This window comes from Pogoniulus pusillus, chromosome 2 (genome assembly GCF_015220805.1).
Source record: "Pogoniulus pusillus isolate bPogPus1 chromosome 2, bPogPus1.pri, whole genome shotgun sequence".
Taxonomy (NCBI): Eukaryota; Metazoa; Chordata; class Aves; order Piciformes; family Lybiidae; genus Pogoniulus; species Pogoniulus pusillus.
In genome coordinates, this window is record NC_087265.1 from 15,706,664 (window position 1) to 15,728,475 (window position 21,812).

Sequence of the window (21,812 nt, forward strand, 5' to 3'; positions counted from 1 at the left end):
GTGAATAAAAGGAGATCAGGTTGGTGAGGCAGGACCTGCCCTTCCTAAACCCGTGCTGGCTGGGCCTGATCCCGTGGCCATCCTATAGGTGCTTTGTGATAGCACTCAAGATGACCTGTTCCATCACCTTGCCTGGCACTGAGGTCAGGCTGACAGGTCTGTAATTTCCCAGCTATTCCCTCCAGCCCTTCTTGTGGATGGGCATCACATTGGCAACTTCCAGTCTTTGGGGACCTGTCAAGTGAGCCAGGACTGTTGATAAATAATGGAGAGTGTCTTGGCCAGCTCCTCTGTCAGCTCTCTCTAGGATGGATCCCGTTTGGTCCCATGGACTTGTGAGGATCCAAGTGGCTCAGCAGGTCCCTTACTGCTTCCTCCTGGATTACAGGGGGACTACACTGGTCCCTGACTCCATCTGCCAGCTCAAGAGGTCAGTTGTCCTGGAGACAACCTGTCCCACTATTGAAGATTGAGGCAAAGGTGGTACTAAGTACTTCTGCCTTCTTTGGTTACTATAATCCTCTCTGCATCTAATAAGGACTGGAGGTTCTCCTTGCCTCTTCTTTTGCCATTAATGTATTTGTAGAAACATTTTTTGTTCTCCTTAACAGCAGTGGTCAGCCTAAGTTCTAAATGGGCTTTTGCCTCTCTCATTTTCTTCCTACAAGACCTAGCAACATCCTTGAACTCTTCCTGGGATACTTCCCTTTCTTTCCAAAGGTGATGCACCCTCTTTTTTTTCCTTAATTCCTTTAGAAGCTCTTTGCCCATCCAGTCTGGCTGCCTCCCTCGTCGGCTCATCTTCTGGCACACTGGGACAGCCTGTTCCTGTGCCTTCTTCCTGGACCCCTTTGTTTTTAAAGGCTGCTTCCCAAGGAACTTTCTGAGTTAGTTCCTTAAATAAGCCAAAGTCTGCCCTTCAGAAGTCCAGTGTGGAGGCTTTGTTAATGGTTTCATTGCTTATTGAAAACTCTGTAATTTCATGGTCACTGGACCCCAGGCAGCCTCCGACCACCACATCCCCCACCAGCCCCTCTCTATTTATGAGCAGCAGGTCAAGCAGGGCTGCACCCCTGGTAGACTCACGTAACAGCTGAGATAAGAAGTTGTCCTTCATACGCTCTAGGAACCTTCTAGACTGCCTCTTCTCTGCAGTGTTTCAGCAGATGTCTGGCAGGTTAAAGTCACCCACAAGAACAAGGGCAGGTGATCTTGAGGCAGCCTCCAGCTGCTTAAAGAATTATCAACTCTTCCTTCCTGGTTGGGTGGTCTATAGCAGATTCCAACCAGGATGTCAGCCTTGTTGGCCTTCCCCCTAATTCTTACCCACAGGGACTCAACCTGATCATCCTTAAGCTCTACTTCCATAACATCCAAAGCATCTGTAATATATAGGGCCACTCCTCCACCCCTTCTCCCTCACCTGTCTCTCCCGAAGAGTCTGTAGCCGTGGATTACAGCACTCCAGTTGTGTGAGTCATCCCACTGTGTTTCTGTGATGGTGACAACATCGAAGTTTTCCTCTTGTACCAAGGCTTCCAGCTCCTCTTGTTTATTACCCATACTGCATGCATTGGTGTACATACACTTCAGCTGGGCTGCTGGTTTTACCCCTTTCTCTGGCCTACCACCCTCAGCCTCCTTTGGTTTGCCTCTAGTACTGCTGTGTTTAACCCCCTTCCCCTTCCAGCCTAGTTTAAAGCCCTTTCAGCAAGCCCCACCAGCTCATGTGCCAGGATCTTTCTTCCCCTCTGAGACAAGTGTACTCCATCTGTTGCTAGCAGACCCAGGGCAGCATAAAGTTCCCCAAGACCAAAGAACCCCAAATTTTGTGGGTGACGCCAGCCTCTGAGCCGCTTGTTCGTCAGATGAACGCCTTGGTACAGAAATACTGACTCCTCTTTTCTCTGGTTCTCTAGGACATGTAGGCTGACAGCCTTGGCCTTTTCCTTTGTTTTTTTAGAAACAACTGCTCACATTATGTTTCTTGATTTGGAAGGGCTGCCAGGAAAGTTTAGGATGCCTCACCATCTCATAGGTAGGCCAGTCTGCCAAATGTGAAATGCTGAGCATCATGCTAACTCTGCTGATTGTGAATACACCTAAACAAAGATCTCAGGCAGGGCCAGTGCTTCAGCTTCTCCATCTCTTCAGCACATCTTCTGACTTGACCAACCCACTTACCCTGAGACCTGTCCCAAAAGGAAGCAGAGCTGCAGTTAGACATTTTTCTCTCTTTTGTAGATATTTCTAGAACACTTTTTGTGCAGGACTTGTGTGTAGTAGCAGGCTTTGCACCAGGGAGGATATTCCATGGTAGCTGGAGGTGGAATCTTCTGTAGAATTTCAGCTTTTCTGAATATTCTCTGGGTGACTTGAGGCAGTAAGATGTTCTTGGCCTTCTGGTAACAGTGATTTGTCCTAAAAATACCAGGGTGCTTTTGTGTTCCTAATACAGCTGTACATGGTAGTTGTCAATGCTTTACACCTCTGTGTGCTTCATACATAGCAGCCCTTCTGCAAGCAGCAAGTGGTAGCAACACATATTGCAATTTCCTTGTTAATAATGAAGCATGTTAGGACCTTCAGCTTCTTGGTGAGCTGGTGATAATTAACCAAGCAGGCAGAGAGATTTGCACAGGGAGTGTCAGTTGGGAGGTGCAGGCTGGGGAAGATGCTTCTTCCTGTGAAGTCATGGCAACAGATGGTGCTAATACCTGGAAATTTGAACCTGGTCTGTGGAGCTGGAGGTGCCTGATCTGCATGCTGTGCCTCTATCCTTTGTGAGTGGAAGGTGTCAGTCCGTTTAAAGGCTTCAGATTGCTGATGTGCATCTTAGTTCACTTTATTTGTATAGGGTATATACAATCCAGGTAAGACTGAAATTGACTTTTTGATTCCCCAGGTGTCTGCTTTTCCATATCAATTTTGGCTAATAGACCTCAGTCACTGGCCAGCAGATGTCTCCCAGGAGCTTGGTTTAGCATCAGCTTCAGTAGTTGTTTCCTTTAGCATTGCTGAGTGCCAAACCTGTGAAATAGGAGAGACCTGATGGCTGAAGTTTCAAGCAACCAACTACGAAGGACTGTGTTGAAGTATTTTTTTCTAACATCTTGTGATGTGATTCCAAGTTTGCAAATGTCCTTTTTTGTAAAATGCATGAACCAATTTTGAAGATATTGGGAAAATAAGAACAGATTTGGGACACTACTCTGACCTTTAGCAGGAGGGAGAAGAAGATTAAGGGGAGAAAAGTACCCCATGCTTAGAAATTGAGTTTAATCCAGATGCTGGCAATGCCCTGAAGTCATCATGCCCTAGAAAGCATCCCTCAGCAATTGTTTCAGTTTACTTGTTAAAGTAATAAAAAATACTTCTCTGCTGTTGAATAGCTGAGACTTTTAATCACATTTTGATCACTTTTCAAACAAGTGCTGTGCAAGGTGTACCACAGACCCAGGCAAAGGAAGCTGTTGCTAGAGGTAATGAGTGTAGTGTGGATATCAGTATTGGGATGCTGCTGCAGGCTGTTTTGCCTGTGCATTGGATGTCCACCAGAGCTGAGGTGCACAGCTGATCCAGGCTGTTGCTATAAGTTTTCCAGCAAGTGCAGAGGGCTAGCTAAAGCCTGTAGGTGAGGGCAAGGAGGGAAAGGTTCCTTACTTGGTCTGTTACCTGTGTCTATGGAGATAATGCCTGAGAGAGCTCCAGTGCAGAATTGAATTTGCTGTCTTGTGAATGAATACAGGAGAGTTCACTTCCTTTTATATACTAAATTGCCTAAATAGTAAGGCTGAGAGGAAACCTTAGCATTGACACTGTGCACCACACAGGATTAATAACAAAACAGAAATTGCTGTGTTTTATTCAGGAATGAAGGAACAGTTTTCAGCAGCTATTCCAGTCCTGCAGCAAGGCCACTAATTCCTGTAGTTCTGGTAAAAGCTATTTTCTGCCTCTAGGAGATCTCCCTGGTCCATCCTGTATAAATAGCTGTTCTCCTGCACTGGTATCTCTAGAGCTCAGGGTATGTGACCCACTTTGCATTTTTATCTGCAAAGCTTGAGCTAAGGAACCTTGTGAGGAGGCAGCGATGTCTGTGTTGGGCTGCTGCTGGTGTGCTTGTACCCCATGCCATTTAAAGGGTCCAGAGCAAAAAAATGGACATCGTCCCCAAGTGCAGTCCACTGGGAAAACTGTGGCAGTGAAACAGGAATAACAGCTTTTTGTAGAGTGTTCAGTAGACTTTGAATTAGATCACAGTATCATCAGGGTTGGAAGAGACCTCACAGATCATCAAGTCCAACCCTTTACCACAGAGCTCAAGGCTAGACCATGGCACCAAGTGCCACGTCCAATCTTGCCTTGAACAGCTCCAGGGACGGCGACTCCACCACCTCCCCGGGCAGCCCATTCCAGTGTCCAATGACTCTCTCAGTGAAGAACTTTCTCCTCACCTCCAGCCTAAATCTCCCCTGGCGCAGCCTGAGGCTGTGTCCTCTCGTTCTGGTGCTGGCCACCTGAGAGAAGAGAGCAACCTCCTCCTGGCTACAACCACCCCTCAGGTAGTTGTAGACAGCAATAAGGTCACCCCTGAGCCTCCTCTTCTCCAGGCTAAACAATCCCAGCTCCCTCAGCCTCTCCTCATAGGGCTGTGCTCAAGGCCTCTCACCAGCCTCGTCACCCTTCTCTGGACAGGCTCAAGCATCTCAATGTCCCTCCTAAACTGGGAGGCCCAGAACTGAACACAGTACTCAAGGTGTGGTCTAACCAGTGCAGAGTACAGGGGCAGAATGACCTCCCTGCTCCTGCTGACCACACCATTCCTGATGCAGGCCAGGATGCCACTGGCTCTCTTGGCCACCTGGGCACACTGCTGGCTCATGTTCAGGCGGGTATCAATCAGCACCCCCAGATCCCTCTCTGTCTGGCTGCTCTCCAGCCACTCTGACCCCAGCCTGTATCTCTGCATGGGGTTGTTGATGGTGTGTTTCTGGAAGGCTGCCTTCGGAGATAATGGTATCTCTGTACAGGCAGTCTGGCTCTGAATGGGGGGGTGAATGCCCTTCAAGGCCTCATAACTAACCTCTGGGTGACAGAAGGAGTAGGTACAGGGTAGGAAAAAGCTCATTTTGCTCTTTAAATCGAAACTTTATGTAAACTTGGGGTTTTGGGGTGTGTGTGTTTTTTCTAATGTATACATTGTGGATTTCCTGAGGCTCAAGATCTGAGGCAAAGTTGTGTGGCTGTCTGGAAACGTGTGCTAGCTTGAGCCTAGCTAGGATGTTTTGGTGAGAAGAATTAGATTACAGGCTGTGAAAAGGAAACAATGGTGATGTCTACTTCACTCATAGGCTTGCTGAGATGTATAAGAACACAAACATAAATATAGATAACAGAATCATTCTCTGGGCTTTGTGGGCTGCACTTTTCTAACCTAACCTGCTGTCTGTGTGACTAATCCATCTGCTTCCTAATCCCCCTGGCTAACCCTCCAAGCTACCTTGAGCATAAGGCAAAGTCTTGGGTAAGGTAGAGGGATGGGAGGAAGGTGGAAGGGTGGTTGGGAGCCCCTCCTGGGGACTCAGGTTTCTAGGTGGGGAGTTGTGTTTCTGTATTACCTTTTACCTTGTATATTTCTGTATATACTGTAAATATCTGCTTGTATATTGTGCTAGCTGTAAATATAAAGCTTCATTCAATTTCCAGAGCTGCTAAGTCTAGTCTGGGTGATTTTCCAAAGTGTGGGGGGGAGGGGGCGGGGAACACCCAAACCATCACAGAAGGGCACTGTGGGACTATTGTGTTTCCAAGGATGACTTTGAGGAAAACAGATCCTTGTCTCACTTTATTTTTTTGCCATTTGCTTGTGTCTGTGTCACTATAAAAAAAAAATTAAAAACTACTTTTTAAAAATCAGTATGAGGTGATAGCTGCGTGTTAAGTACTAGAAGCTGGAGAGTGATTCTTGTTTAGGTGCGTGAACTATACTAAAGTAATTAGTGAAGCTAAAAAATCCTGGCTGTTATTATGGATTTATCTCAGCTTTAGTGCTTTTGTGAATTCTCTTTGGCTGTATGAGCTGTTGCTCCTTTATTTGGTATCATAGCTATTTTGTTGTCTCCCTTTGCTGTTTAATTTCACAAAGGCTGTAGGAATGTGAAACATTTGTACCTATTTTCTACATCTTTTTCAAGCTAATGGAAGCTTTGGTATTGCTTAAAACCTGACTGAATGATGGTTTCACTAAGTCTTAGAAGTTCTGTTTCCACATGTGTTAGTTTGAACAGAAGTTTCTGAAAAGCACTTTGTCTGCTCTGTTCTTGATTGTGTTCTATGCTATTTCAGAGTGCATACTGTGCCTTGGTAACACGATGGCATTAATGCTGTTACCCTTATGGTTATAAAACGATCTTTTTGAAGCAAGCAGGCTGGAGTATTGAAACCTTTCTACTCGTCTTTTGTTTTCAAGTCTTTAAGGCTCTTGGTCTCAGGCTTCCTCTCAGCTGTCAAGGGTATAACTTAACTGGGAGCCACCCGATTCTGTCAAGGGTATAACTTAACTGGGAGCCACCTGATTTCACAATTTAAAATATCCCTCAGAAAAAGAACTTGCATCCGTCATGAGTTGCATGAATTCAGATTAGTCTTCAGCAGGAAGATTTTGTCTTAACTTACCAGGCCAGCTCTTGAGAGCAGATTTTGAACATTGCCAGATCGATTTTTATTCTCTCAAGTAGAAGCTGGAATTTATTTTCCATATATGAATTATCTACCTAGTTTGGTGTTGGTCAGGGTGTACTAAAGTGTCCTTAGTTAACACTGTCATACTGGAATTGTTTTAATAAACACAGAAATGTGTTTTTCTTCTTATTGCTACTCTTGCTCAGTTGTTTTTCTGTTTATAGTGTTACTTTTCCTACCAAGGAAGGAATAGAAACAACTTTTTGATTAAACAAAAGCATGTGGATGTTGGGGGGACTTAACATAAGAACTTTGTCCACTTAAGTGCCACCTTACTTGTGCCAGTTGGCAGCCACGTTGCTTATCTACCATGGTCATAAATGTCTTGTCTAGATTTGCACTGCAGACACCTTATTCAGAAAATTAAACTCATACTCATCATTTAAGACATCCTAGTTTAAATAGGACAGCAGATATGAGATAAGAAAAAGAAGATAATAGTGAGATGCATATCCTGGCAGACACAGTTCTAGTTGAGCCCTTGGACTTATCCCTGCTGAGGTCATGTTTTTGTGAATCCTCCTCAAAGCCAGTTGTGAAGGATGATGAGGTAGTTCACGGAGTAGTGCTAGAAGGCAGCTTTATGGGTGGGCTGTACTGGAGCTGTGACTGGGTCAACCTGGGAGAACTGGACCTGTAGGGAGAGGGATGGTGAAGTGGGACTGGGAGCCTGGCTGGGGTCACTGAGCTCAAACTGGCACTATTTTAAAGGCTCTAAACACTGTGCCTGGTGTGGCGAGTGGGGAAGGGGCAGGGCCTGTGGCTGTGGCCAGGAGAGAGCAGCTGGGAAACTGCTGTAGCTGAGCAAGTAACCATAATGTTGTGCTGCGCTTCTGTACTTCTGCTTGTGGCTAAGTCCTTTGATTTTAAGCACTTAATCCTGCTGGGGAGTATGTATATGTCCCTTGAGTGAGTTCATAAACTCATATTCCTGGAGAAACCTATACATGGGCCTGTGTCTAGCAAAAGAGGAGTAAGGAGAAACACTGCCTGATTTCTTTGGCATCAGTGGCTTTGCCTTGGCTTTTATGGGAGGCTCTTAGCTCTTCAGTGATTTGGGCTTTGCCCACCTAGTTGAGGTTAAGCTTGGAGTTTTGATGCACTGAGATGTACACTCTCTTTAGCAGGTCCATGCCTGCTTCTAGTGCTGAATGCCATGTGGTAAATGGGAAGGCAGATTTCTCCAGTGCCATCCACCTTCATCTGCACTCAGGAGGTTTTCATGAGATTCAGGTGATGCTTGCGAGTTGTATCCATCTTGCATACTTCAGTTGCAGTGATGGTTGGAAATGAAGCATACAATAAATTGGCACAGGAGGGCTAGAGCAAGCCCTTGAAGGGCTAGAGCTACACCTTGCAGAGTGTAGCTGAAAACCATAGCAGGGCATCTTTGGTAGGAAGAGATATGATTGTAAGCTTTTTCCCAATCTCTAGTCACTGCAGAGTAGCTATGTTCTCTAAAGGTTGCAGCCAAAGACTTGCATCTGACATCTTAAAGTATTTAAAAGCCAGCAAGCATCTCCTTTCATTGGAAAGGAAAATTGAGACGCAATTACTTTGCTTTAAATGGTCCCAGGCTGGTGGTTCGGGCAGAGGAAATGCAGGCCCTTGTTTACTGTGGTTTCTGAGCAGCTAGGACAGTTTCTTCTCCCCGTTTTACACCTTAGCCAGACCTGAAGGGGTTACATTTAAAAATGAATGATGACTAAATTTATTCGTCATGGTCAAACGATGACAGCTGTTGAGATGCTCCTGTTAGCGCTTCCCAGGGGATAAAATCAGGCTGGTTCCTAGTGCAAGCCAGCCCAGCCAGGCAGAGTCAGCTCGTTTTTATCCCAGATTATTTGTCCTGGGTTCCCCTCACTAGCAGGGGATTTCCTTCCTAGAAGTGAACTGAAGTTTCCTGGGCTGAAGTGGGTGTTGATGAGAATCCTGCAGAGCTGCAGTCATGGAGAGAGGACTGAAGACACAGCTGTTTAAATCCACGTGTGAAGGCAGCATGCTAATGAACACGAGGGGCAGTGATTGATTATGCTCTGGACTGAAAGCCGCGGCGCTCTCTGAAGCACTGTTACATCTGGGCACGCTATGGAAAATATGAAGGAATGTTGAGGAAGCTTATTTGCAGGAGGATATGCACTTGTAAGCAATTTTCCCCCCTTCTTAAATAATGTAAAGGAATTGAAAAAGGTAAAGCAAATTTTTCTGTTTCTCTGAGACAGTGGAGTGCTGAGCAGACAAAGGCCTGTTTTATAAGGGCATGTCTCTGACAGAGACTACTATATGGCTTTTATAAATGAGCACTGAGGGAGTCTTGGGATGGGAGAACATCAATGGTTACTTAATGTTAGAGCATGGCACCGATTCCGCTTCAGTGCACCTGTGCTGGAGTCACGAGAGTTACACCCATGCTGCATTTACCTCCTTCTGATTTGCAAATAGGCTGCAAAAAAGAAAGAGATTGCTGTTCAAATGATTATTGTGAACAGGAGTTAATAAGTGGGGGAAAAGGCTTTTTAATGACAGTGTAGAATAGCTTCTTTTTCTCTTGTTTTCTGTACTCCCACATTCAGTTTTCATTCCGTTCTTTGTTTCTCTTTCTGTCCTGCACATGTGCTGCCAGAAGACTTGATGTGCAGTTCTGAATGTGATGCTGTCATTCTGCACTGCTCAGATGTGAAAATGATGCTGGGTTATTGAAGGAATACTCCTATTTGATAAATATGTGATGCTTGATTTTGTAGATTTAAGGAATAGAAAGATCATTGTAATCAGAGCATCCTCGAGCTGGCTGATTGGTTTTGAGAGTCTTGTTTTCTTTCTTTTTTCACTTTTTCCTCTTATGCTCAGAAAAGCCTGTTTAAAATGAAAAACGTAGGTTAACTGCAAAAATGCTGTAGGAGTGCAATCCTTTTATTATCTGTTTACCTGAATCTTTAGTAATTATATGAAGGAGCAAACCACACCCTCTTCTTTCACGGGGTGAGGCTTTAAAAATGCAGATGCAAGGGGAAATGAGTTAAATAAGGCTGCATCTAGAAAGCCTGAAGTGTAGCTCTTAGAGAGTTTTCTTACCAGATGGAAGTGATTTTGTAGTAGTAAAGTGTCTCTTGTTATGAATATGACTTGAATTTCTTTTGGCTGGTTATGTTTGTATCTCAAATAATTGTTTGCTTAACATCTATATAGGAGATTTTGAAATAAATGCAGTTGGGGCAAATATGGCTCAGAAGTTTCTGTGTTCAAGGTCTGCCTAAGTCTTTCGGCATCCCTTGAACCCGTTCCTAGAGCCTTCAGAGATTACACATTTTAAATTCTGGTTTGATCTGCCATGGTTTTCCATACAGCTCTCAGTAAATACTTGTAAAAAACCCTGTTTGAAGTACACTGTCTTTCAGGGGAAAAAAAGTCAGCCTTGCTTTTTTAAGAACTGTCTGAAGTAGAACATATTGGGTGACACACTGCCTAGCCTCCCAGAGAGTCATTCCTGTGATTACTGGGGGGAAAACGGAGGGGAAGGAAAAGAGAGGGGGAAAAAAAAAGGCAATTGAGAATTTAATTTGCTTTCAGTCTCCAGTCAGTGCCCTTTTATGTTTTTCTATTTGGTGAGAAATGATATTCATCAGTCACACTGGAAAACTACATGAATAAATCTCGAGTTCCTGTGTTGACACAGAGTATAATCAAGCATATTGGTAAGAATCGGGCCAGGGTAAACAGTCTTCCTGTGGCGAAATTTAATTCAATCAAATTAAACTCCTATTTTCCAATCCTTTAATCATTATATGATTACCTGAGCTCTTTCTAATTATTTTTGAATTGCATGTGGTAGAACATACCAGCATCACTTTGGAAGGTAGCACGTTCTCCATGGCTGCCTTAGGGCACTGTTAGAGCCCACATCTTGAACATGGTTTATGTTCTTAGCTCTGTGACTTTAAATTTCTTAAATTCCTTCATTTCTTTGACTGGACACCAGCCCAAGTAACTGCTGTTATATTGCCCCTTTCATTTAGATATTACTTAAAAAAAAAACCCAACACCTACCTCCTTGCCATATTCCAAGACTATTTGAACATCTGACTGAAGATGATGTCCTTGACCGCCTCTCTTAAGTTGCTGGATGCAGCTGCTGACCTGCCATTTCAGTGTTGTTCTGTGATTTGCCTGTGGCATTGTGTGCGTGGGTACCTATAGGAAATGAGGGGTTTGGTTTTTGGATGATCTGTGATGGTTTTCCTGTGTCCAGATGCTAATGAGCCAATACTACTTTGGGCATGGAAAACTCCTGAGGGCTGTTGGGCTGAGGACAATAGAGGCTTTTCTTTCTGTTCTTCTGCCTTCTTAGAATATGTGTATATTGTTACCAATTTATTTTAATATTTTCAGAGAGCTCAACCAGTATTGAATTGCAGCCATTGACTAACTGGGAGGCTGTATTTGTTAATAGATGTTCCCAGGTGCTTTCTTGATTGGCGACAGAGTAAAGCACCTGCTTGAGTTTTTGCCAAGTGAAGTTTTGCAAAAGAAAAGTTCCTGAACTGCTGGAAAGCAGGTGCATACCTTGGACTGTTGGAGAGGGATGGACATGAAGCATCAAATCTTGAAGTGTCAAAGTGTTTGTGTGGATAAGCTAAATGGATATGCCGAAATAATACATGGTGACTATATTAGCTGTCCAAACACTTTGTCACTTTTCAACCTGGTTTCTAAAGTGAATTAGATAACCTCTGTAAAGCTGCTATATAAGAAGTCCTTTGGAATTGAAGTGACATAAGAATCAGTGAATGGTCCATGTTTTACAGCATGGGTGTTGCCATGCTATCTCTTCTGGAGTTACCCTATTTAGGAGGGTGTGACAGGGTAACCTGTGCTGCCTGATCACCTCCACACTTGGATTTTGGACTTGCTCCTGGTCTTTGCTTCAGAACTACAAATAGCAAAATAGCAAGAACATCAGAGACACAGACTGTAGACCCCCCCTCAAGTATTACCTGCGGCTTGCATCTTTATACAAGATGTAGATTTGAAGTTTTATCTGAGTGCATTTATTGAAATGGTTTATACAACAGTAGCAAGGGTTGGGTTCAGTGGCCTGGTGGTCATTTATGAATAACTAGATTTCTAGCATGAAGATGCTGTTGAAGTGAGAGTTGGTGGAGCAGACCTGAGCATGCAACACATTAACCCTTGCATGGGCATGCTCCTTGGAGTATCCCTTTGCTTCATTGAACTTATCTGAATGTGTGTGTTTTTTTTGTTTGCTTTCTTTATGGCAGATAAAATTTTTGATGATGAAGATTCTGTGGATGGGAACAGACCTTCCTCAGCTAGCTCCTCTACGTCCTCAAAGGCTCCTGCGAACTCCCGCAGAGTGGGGATGGGGACTACCCGCAGACTTGGGTCTGCAGCTCTGGGCTCCAAGTCTTCAAGTAAGCCAATAGCATCTATGAAGTGACCTTTGTATGAAGTATTTATTAGTGCTTACACTTGAGCCTGTTGCAGGGACTTCTAGACTGACCCCCAGGATCCAATAACAAATCTTTCCCTGTGAAATCGTTTATGTAAAGCTTGTCTGCATGCTACAGCCAAACTTTGATAGAATGAATATCCAAGCACTCTCTCCAGTATATTTTATGTTTGTGAAAGGTGGGTCCTGTGTGGTTGTGCACTGAAGGCTACAAGTAAATCACATGCAGATTTTTGCCTCTGTTTCTGGAATTCTTCATCTGAGCTGAGGCAAACTGTTTACAGTTACATGCTAAACTTCAGCCCGTGCAATGTAAAACTGAAGTGCTGGCTTTCCTGTAAGATTGTTGGGCATTGCTGTTAGAGAAAGTGCAGGAAAAAACGGCAGTGAGCAATAGTCCTGCATGTGATTCTAATCCTCTATCTGACCTAGGGAAATGGAGAAAGTTCTCTATATCATACAGTCTTTAATCTGATTAGTATTCCAGAGACTATTTATCTCCCATATCGTTTGTCCGTTCATCTGTCAGATCTGCACCTTCATGTATTATAGATAGGATTAGATCCTTTAAAATAAAATCTCCCATATAATTAAATATTCTCTTTCATCTTTCAGACTCTGTCCCCTAAATGTTGAGTGACAATTGCAATGACTTCCCTAATGTGCCCTCTGTGCCTAGGAGTGTGTCTAATCTGTGCCTGGCATTCAGTTTCCCTGTCTCTGCTTTCATTACATCTGCAGCACTATGAGGCTGCATGGATTGTGAACCTTCTGATTAGGTGCTTTGGTAACTGCTGTTTTCTTAATTGAGTCACTATTGATGAGAAAATTAAAAAGACTTTGTGTGTCAGCAGCCAAAGAGGGAGCAGGTGCTGTGGATGAAGAAGACTTTATTAAGGCATTTGAAGATGTCCCAACGGTTCAGGTAAGTAGGATTATGTGTTAAAACAGTACTAAAAATGTGCCGTGTTGTGATACTGATGAGAAAGCAATTTAGAAAGTGGAGGGAGGTAAGCTTTAAATGGTGATATCTGCCAGTATGTGAAATCCTGAGAAGTAGAGAGAATGAGGGCGAGATGGTTGTAGTGGTGATCTTGTAGAAGTGGGCAAGGAACTTGAACTGGATATGTATGCTGCACAGTGCAATCTGGTCAAACAAAAACTGAAATTAGCAGAAGCTTCCATACAACTCAATAAAGCAGTAAAGGTGACTTGTGTCTCCAGGTTGCTGCTGCTGTGTGTATGACAAAAGGATAGTGCATGTTTGCTGGTAGATGAGATGTGTCACATTCCCTCTCCTTCAACAGAGCTTTATTTCTGGGACAGCTGAACAGCAAAAGTCCATTAGCGATCCTCTGTAGGTTTTGACTAATATGTTTGCTAGTTGCAGCAGGAATGCTGCTTAAAATTGTAAAAATAGAGTTAAATAATAAAAGATGGTCTGTGATGGTTTGGATGTTCCCCACCCCCCCACACTTTAGAAATCATCCAGACTAGACTCAGCCAGCTCTGGGAATATGAATGTAGCTTATATTTACAGCTAGCTCAATATACAAGCAGATATTTACAGTATATACAGTTATAGACAGAAATATACAAGGTAAAAGGTAATACAGAAACACAACTCCCCTCCCAGAAACCTGAGTCCACAGGAGGGGCTCTCAACTGCCCCTTCACCTTCCCCCTGCCCCTCTCAACCTTACCCTAGTCCCAAGGAAGAATGGAAGTTTGGGCAGGGGCTTAGGAAGCAAACTGGATTAGAAAAGAAAATGGAGGGTGAGGTTAGAGAGTGAGATTCATCTCAGAGCTCACCAGCAGCAGAGGAAAAGACTGCTTAATCTATGTTTTGCTTTTTGTTCTTACACATCTCAGCAAGCCTATGAACGAAGTAGACATCACTATTGTTTTCCTTTCACAGCCTGTAATCTAGTCCTTCTTACCAAAACATTCTAGCTGGCTTCAAACTAGCACATGGTCCTTTTAGTGATCTTGTGACCTTTTCAGCAACTTTTGATTGCAGGAAATAAGTGTAGATTTCTTGAATGATGCAAAGCCAGCTGTGTCTGTGAGATTTAAGAATGCAGCTGGAAGGTGATCTGATTTTTTTGGAGTAAATGTAGCATTACCCTGCCACTTTGTATTTAAATTTGCAGATTTATTCTAGCCGGGACCTTGAGGAATCCATAAACAAAATAAGAGAGATACTGTCGGATGATAAACATGACTGGGAACAGAGAGTTTCGGCGGTAAGTATTTGAACTTAGGTGTGAACTCCTGTAAAGAAAAGTTTTTTCTGCCCTGAGTTTAATCCCGTGAAGAAGTTACAGATAGAACCTCAAAGCAAGGCTAGAATGTACTTTTGTGATAAGCATCTGTTTTGCTACCCCCAAGCTTGGGGGAAACGCTTCCTTATGAAACTGAATTTCAATCACATGTGAAAGAAGATGCTATATGATGTACAATAATCTATTGAGACAGCATCAGGTTGAATTGGAAGTCATGCAGTAAATCCAAATGTAAAGCTGAGAAATTTGCTAGGAGATGCTGAAGAGTGTCAAAAATGTTAATTCAGAATACTTGATGAAGCAAAAAGTCACTTTGGTTGTAGAGAACTTATTCATACTTTTGCAAAAGGAGGTGTGAAATAATTGAGAAAGACCACACTTAGGTTTTCAGTAACTATGACTCTGGGAAATGTAGGAGTGGAAAATCAGATGTTATATGCATGCCAAGACAAAGGTGAGCTGTGTTTTCCTGATCTAAATAGATGCAGGATCTTCTCTGCACTGTAGACTTTTCATCACTGGTGTAGCAACTTTGATATCTGTCAAATCCCGAATTACAGATCTCAATGGCAAATGGCTGATTCAGCTTACTTCAAGGGCTTTTGTTTGCTGTACTGAGTAACAGCTTAAATTGGAGCATGTACAGATGCCTCAGTGTATAAGAACCTGTGTAGGCCTGAACACAAACTCTATGAGGAGAGGCTGAGGGAGCTGGGCTTGTTTGTTTAGCCTGGAGGCTCAGGGGGGACCTCTTTGCTGTCTACAACTACCTGAAGGGAGGTTGTAGCCAGGTGGGGGTTGTTCTTCCAGGCAACCAGTAATAGAACAAGGGGACATAGTTTCAAGTTGTGCAGGGGGAAGTATAGGCTGGATGTTAGGAGGAAGTTCTTCACAAAGAGAGTGATTTGCCATTGGAATGGGCTGCCCAGGGAGGTGGTGGAGGCACCATCCCTGGGGGTCTTCAAGCAAAGCCTGGATGAGGCACTTAGTGCCATGGTCTAGTTGACTGGCTAGGGCTGGGTGCTAGGTTGGAGTGGATGATCTTGGAGGTCTCTTCCAACCTGGTTGATTCTATGATTCCAGATGTGCATAAAAATTTCTGTAGGATGCAATGGTGATCCTTGTAATAGAAAACTTCCCATTTTGATGGGGTCAGGTTTCCACTTCTAGTATAGCCAGATAATTGTTTTACTGAAGTCAGTGGACATATTTTAGATATTTATGTCAGTATTACTCAGATCCAAGTATGAGCTGTGCCCTTTAAGTCTGATCATCTTTTTAATACAATAGTCAGCTGTGAGAGAACTTCAGCTTTAGAAGCCGTTGTAAATAGGTGGTTTCAAAGGGGAATGGAAGAGAACTTCCCAGATGGTTGTTTTTTTTGGCTTGAGTTAATACCAATACAGTTTGAGTGACTGTATGCCACCCTTCTGGATTTCTATAGCAGTTAGCTAGTGTATTTATATTATCATAGTATGCTAAACCATGAGTTGAAAATAAGATGTGAAATAATATAAGTGCTCAAAGAACAGAGTTTCTGAATGCATGTTGAGGGCTCTGGAAACCAAGTATTAGTGCCAAACATAACCATGCTTGTATATACTGCTCATTAACAGTCACTACTTTATTTTTTGGTGCTAACAGTTGAAAAAGATCCGGTCCCTACTTTTGGCTGGAGCTGCAGAATATGATAACTTCTTCCAACACTTAAGACTCTTGGATGGAGCATTTAAATTATCTGCTAAAGACCTCCGCTCTCAAGTAGTACGAGAGGCTTGTATCACATTAGGGTAAGTTTACTTTCCAAATGCACTTGAAATGTGATGTAGAAAAAGGGAACACACACTGGTTAAAACATATTTAGGATGTAACTCATGCTGCTAGTACTGCATAGCTATAGGTACAGCATGGTTTTGCTGCAGCTTTGTTTCAAGCCATATTCATGAGTACAACTAATTTTACTTCCTCACAACTGTGCTCCTAAGTTTTAAGCAATGCTGATTTGAGAGATGCTGAGCGAAAGAGCAAGCCATGCATTTGTGCAGCAAGGAGGGAAAGGACTGAACAATGAAGCTGAAAATGTTGATATGTTCTTTTCTAGTCTGGATTGAGTTAGCTTTTATTTTTGATGGCTTATCCTTTGTGAAATTCTTCAGGAAAAAAGGCACTGCAGTGTTTCTAATAGCTTCACTAAAATTCATGCATATGTATTAAGGCAAAATAGACAGGTTCAGATAAACCATAATATAAACTAGTAAGTTCAGAAAAATGCATTCTTTAAGCATAATCCCATTTCATAATAAGTTTTTAGCTGTGCTAGTTATCTTATTTTATGATGAACAGACTGTTTCCAGAGTTCAGATGAATATAGAACACAAGTTTGAAATGAAAGGGTCTATTTTTTGAGAATATTCTCTGTTCTTTGGAGAGGAGGTGACAGTTGTAAGTAGTGAAATGTCAGATGTGCTTATGTCAGATGTTCTGTAGAAGTCTGGTGAGCTTAATTCTCAGCACACTTACCACGGTGACTTCATTCTGTTTTTCAGACATTTGTCATCGGTTCTGGGAAACAAGTTTGACCATGGGGCAGAAGCCATCATGCCAACAATTTTTAATCTAATTCCAAATAGTGCCAAAGTTATGGCCACTTCTGGTGTAGTAGCAGTTAGATTGATCATTCGAGTAAGTATATGTCCAAAGAGAAGTATATGTCCAGAGAAGGGTGACAAAGCTGGTGAAGGGCCTGGAACACAAATCCTATGAGGAGAGGCTGAGGGAGCTGGGGGTGTTTAGCCTGGAGCAGAGGAGGCTCAGGGGTGAACTCATTGCTGTCTACAACTACCTGAAGGGACATTGTAGCCAGGTGGGGGTTGGCCTCTCCTCCCAGGCAACCAGCAACAGAACAAGGGGACACAGTCTCAAGTTGTGCAGCTGGAAGTATAGGCTGGATGTTAGGAGGAAGTTCTTCCCAGAGACAGTGATTGGCATTGGGATGGGCTGCCCAGGGAGGTGGTGGAGGCACCGTCCCTGGAGGTGTTCAAGAAAAGCCTGGATGAGGCACTTAGTGCCATGGTCTAGTTGACTGGATAGGGCTGGGTGCTAGGTTGGACTGGCTGATCTTGGAGGTCTCTTCCAACCTGGTTGATTCTATGATTCTAATACTGTTTTCACTTGCAAATATTGCGGCATTTCTGAGTGTTGCTGCAATGAAAATTTAGATCTAGTGCCTAATCTACTTTTCTGATTGTGCTGGACTCTGTGCTCTAAGATGTCAAACAGACTTGTATAGATGAGGATAGTTAAGCCCTGCCAAAATAGCAGGAAAAATATTTCTTTGCAGAGTAAGGTATTTCCTTTCCTCTTAAGAGCTGAGCAAACTTTTCTCTTAATGGATTTTAAACCTGCATTATAGAACAGGCTCATCCCTTTAATTATTTTCTAAAATTCCTCATAGACAGCACATGTTTCCTGAAACTGTTGGGTCACACAAATAATTTCTGCCTAGTGATTCATTGGGAAGCTGTAGATAGCCTAATACCAAATTGTCACCACTACATTTCAATCCCCTTGCAGTGACTTCAACTACTTGACCTGTTGGAGTCTGTCATAATAGAGGAAAACAAAGTAAAATATTAAAGATACCTGATAAAATAGCTTTAAAATAATTTTTAGTAATAAAAATGTGTCCAGATCTGTTAGTGTCTTATATTTGGCAGTTTTAAGACCAGAAGAAAAATATCTGCATGCTAGGCTTGGGTGGTTGAACAAGGTGGCCTTTCATTTTGTGGAAGTGTGGGGTAAAGATTTCTTCCTGTTTCTGTTTCTTGTTTTCATCTAGCATACGCACATCCCTCGATTAATACCCATCATAACCAGTAATTGTACCTCCAAGTCCGTTGCAGTTAGAAGGTGAGCACTTAGTTTAAATGTATTCTCCTTTTTACCTTCAGGTTCACATATGCATTCTGCAAACATGCATGTGTCTGTTTTTATTCATAACAAGGGCTGATGCACACACTGAAGAATGTGTCATGTTCTCCTCGAGTTAGATTTGAATTCAAAGTCTGCTGTCTTGGAAGTTGGACTGGAAGTGCCAATGGTCCTCTCTGTGCTCTCTGTACATCCAAGTGTACTTCAGCCCACTGCCTTCCTGAGAGGCTCCTGTCTGGTCCATGTAGATTAGCTTGTTCTTTTCCAAGTTAGACAAAAAGAAAAGCTTTGTGGTTGACTGATTTGATGACAAACCTTGGACAAATAGCAACACACTTGCTGTGCCTTAGTGTCTCAAAATGAGGAAGCGATGTTGAAGTGGAAAAGTTCTGTCTCCACATGAAACTAAATGTGAAGTTTCTGTGTGAAGCCTGAGCTAGCAGCTACAAAGTATGTTTAGCATGGGCCTTGAAGGCCTGTATCCTGTTTAATGTGAAAGGGAGCTTTCTGGGTTGCTTTGTGTCAAGCTTTCTCTTCAGACTTCTCTGTAGCAAACTGCCTTCACTCACTACTGCATGCTTTCTACTGATAGTGTTCATAGAGACGTTGATGTGTTTATTGTAGTCATTTCTGAATCCTAATGTTCCCAAAAGCTTCACATTAATGCCTGCTGTTCAGAAGCAGGTATGAAACAGTCAGTGTACCTCTGTTAACTTTGAGTCCAGCATTTCTTATTTCTCCTTGCAGGCGCTGTTTTGAATTTTTAGATTTACTGTTGCAGGAGTGGCAAACGCACTCCCTAGAAAGGTAAGCTCTCAGCATAAGTGGTTTCATTCTCTCCTGCTTGTCCTGGAAGGTTTAGTTCTGGAGAAAGGATAATCTAGGAGGTGAGATTATATCAGGTAGCTCCTAGAGATTTTTGCCACAGAAAAAGCATGTACATACATGCACACACACTGCTTGTCCCTGTAGTTGTGGCAGTCAGAATTCAGCAGTATCTGTCTCCCATGCCAGCCTTGGAAAATCTGCTTGAGAGAATCTCTGAACTATTTATTTTCAAAAAATTTGCACTCTGAAGTGAGATTGAGGTCAAGGCTACTACAGTAGCTCCTGTAGGCTTCTACAATACTTCAGAATAATGAACAGTGAAAGTAGCTGTGCAAGAAGAGACAGGAACACACTTTTCTTAGCTCTACACTGTGCAAAACTATTTAAGTATTAAGAGGGTGGTTTTCCACCTACACAGTGTCAGTAGCTAACTAAAGACTGAACTGAAGAATATTGCTTGCCTTTTGCTGGTAAGCAGCGTGGGTGATATGGAACTGACTTATAAGAGTAAATAAATAAAGGCTCCAAAAGATCCTACATTGAAATGGGAGGATGTGATGAACTCTTTGTTATTGGAGACCAAGATAAAATCAAAATTGTAATTTGTTTATAAGTGTGACACATCTTTCTGAACTACTGGATAATGCTTTCCTTCTTATTTCAGACACATATCAGTGTTAGCTGAAACAATAAAGAAGGGAATCCATGATGCAGACTCTGAAGCCAGGATAGAGGCAAGAAAGTAAGTGTAGAAGACTGCTTGCTTTTCTGTTATAAAAGTATTTATATATTATATGGGGTCATGCTTGTCTGAATAGAACTCTGTGTGAACATTTTTCTTCAGAAAAAGGATACTGTTGAACATGAAATCAATGGAAAATAAATTTTATTAATCTAAATGTTGTGTTATAAGTAGATAACTGTTTAAATCCTTTTTAAAGGGAATATGTCCATCACTGAAAAATACAGTAGGCATTGAATAGAAGGTGACCAGTTAAGCTGAATGGACAACAAGAACGGCATGAGTCTTCAGAGAGCATGCTTAGCTCTTGCTTCCCATGTTTTTTAACAGTGTGGCTGATTGTAAGACAGAAATCTGTTTTCTTCTACTGATGTGAGAATGGATATGACTTCTCTGAGGCTCTGAGGACTGGCTGTCACACACTAACAGTTCCTGATTCATTCGAGCTAACAGTGTTACTCTTAAACTGCCCATTAGTTACTCCCTGAAAAGTGCTGGAAGTCTTCATCTCCTTTGTGAGGAAAGTTAAAGCTACCCAGCCAGGAGATTTGGACCAGAAAGAACACTTTCTTCACATTAAATGATGCTTTTATTTTCAGCATAGCACTGATTAGAAGTTTATAGCAGCATCTCTTTCCTTTTCCTTTGTATTTCTTCCCCAAAAAAGATAATAACCTCAGCTCAGTACAGAAGATTTGTCTCTGTGGCATTGTAGGAGACCTGTTTGCTAAGGAAGAAAACAACACCAGCTGGAGCTTCCCTGAATCATGTCCATGCACATGTGCTCTGCTTTTGGCTTATCTATTCAAAGTCCCAAGCCAGTATCAGTGTAGTGGGTACTACAGCAGACAGAGGGCAGAGGGTTTCTTATGCGATAGAGTTTTATTTGCTACTTGTTTTTACAACAATGGTGCTTTCTTCTCTTGTTATTTTCATTTAGTTTGTCTTCTCAGTGACTGAGCAATACAATGAGTTGAAGAAAGTGATATGTGTGTAATAGGGTCAGTAGATGGTTGAAATGGCTGGGTTTGTGAGCCCACTAATGCCTGAAAATGGCCCTGGCTGTGCCTATGCTCCCCTGCCCTCTTAAATGAGACAAGGAAGTGTTCATCATACTGTGCCTTGTTTGCAGGTGTTACTGGGGTTTTCACAGTCACTTCAGCCGAGAGGCAGAGCATTTGTACCACACCTTGGAGTCTTCATACCAGAAGGCCCTGCAGTCACATTTGAAGAACTCTGACAGCATTGTGTCCTTACCACAGTCGGATCGCTCCTCTTCCAGCTCCCAGGAGAGTCTCAAGTAAGTCCTTCAGTGCCACTACTTCTTGTTTTAAACAACTGCAGGTAGCCCCATTGAATTGGAGGGAGCCATCATGTTCTGTTGTAATCACATTGCCTTGTCTCATGTGATCATTGTTTGGCCTCAACACTTGGCTACTCCAAAATATTGCTAGTTTCAGCTGACATTGTATTGAAAAACTTGACTCCAAAAATTAATTTTCTAGGTTGTTTTTTTTTTGTGCTCAACTGTTAATGGTTCCTTCTGGGTGTGATTGAAATAATGCTTGGTTTCAAATTCTATGTCTGACGTTAGTCTAGAGGTGTAAGTCTGCACCTCTCTGTGTAAGAGGAAAGTAAATGTGAGTTGTAACTGCAAAATGAATATGCATCTCTTCTGTTGAGTGTACAATATTCTAGCTTCTTTTAGAGATACAGTCAACTTAGGCTCCCAGGTGTCTGCAATTTAAGTGTAAGACCTTATGAAAAACACAACTTATTAGTGGAACTTTTTAAATATACAAAAGGTGGTCTT

At 42.6% G+C, this 21,812-nt stretch overlaps 1 protein-coding gene across 1 annotated transcript in view; it reads left to right on the forward strand.

Annotated features, from left to right (window-relative positions):
* CLASP1 (cytoplasmic linker associated protein 1) overlaps nucleotides 1-21,812 on the forward strand; it is a 183,629-nt gene that overhangs the window by 78,615 nt on the left and 83,202 nt on the right. Inside the window, exons 10-18 of the mRNA XM_064157393.1 lie at nucleotides 12,024-12,176; nucleotides 13,066-13,139; nucleotides 14,368-14,460; nucleotides 16,144-16,289; nucleotides 17,046-17,181; nucleotides 18,338-18,408; nucleotides 19,177-19,236; nucleotides 19,922-19,999; nucleotides 21,132-21,299. Of these exons, the coding sequence (XP_064013463.1) occupies nucleotides 12,024-12,176; nucleotides 13,066-13,139; nucleotides 14,368-14,460; nucleotides 16,144-16,289; nucleotides 17,046-17,181; nucleotides 18,338-18,408; nucleotides 19,177-19,236; nucleotides 19,922-19,999; nucleotides 21,132-21,299 (979 nt within the window). The remainder of the gene's footprint in view (nucleotides 1-12,023; nucleotides 12,177-13,065; nucleotides 13,140-14,367; nucleotides 14,461-16,143; nucleotides 16,290-17,045; nucleotides 17,182-18,337; nucleotides 18,409-19,176; nucleotides 19,237-19,921; nucleotides 20,000-21,131; nucleotides 21,300-21,812) is intronic.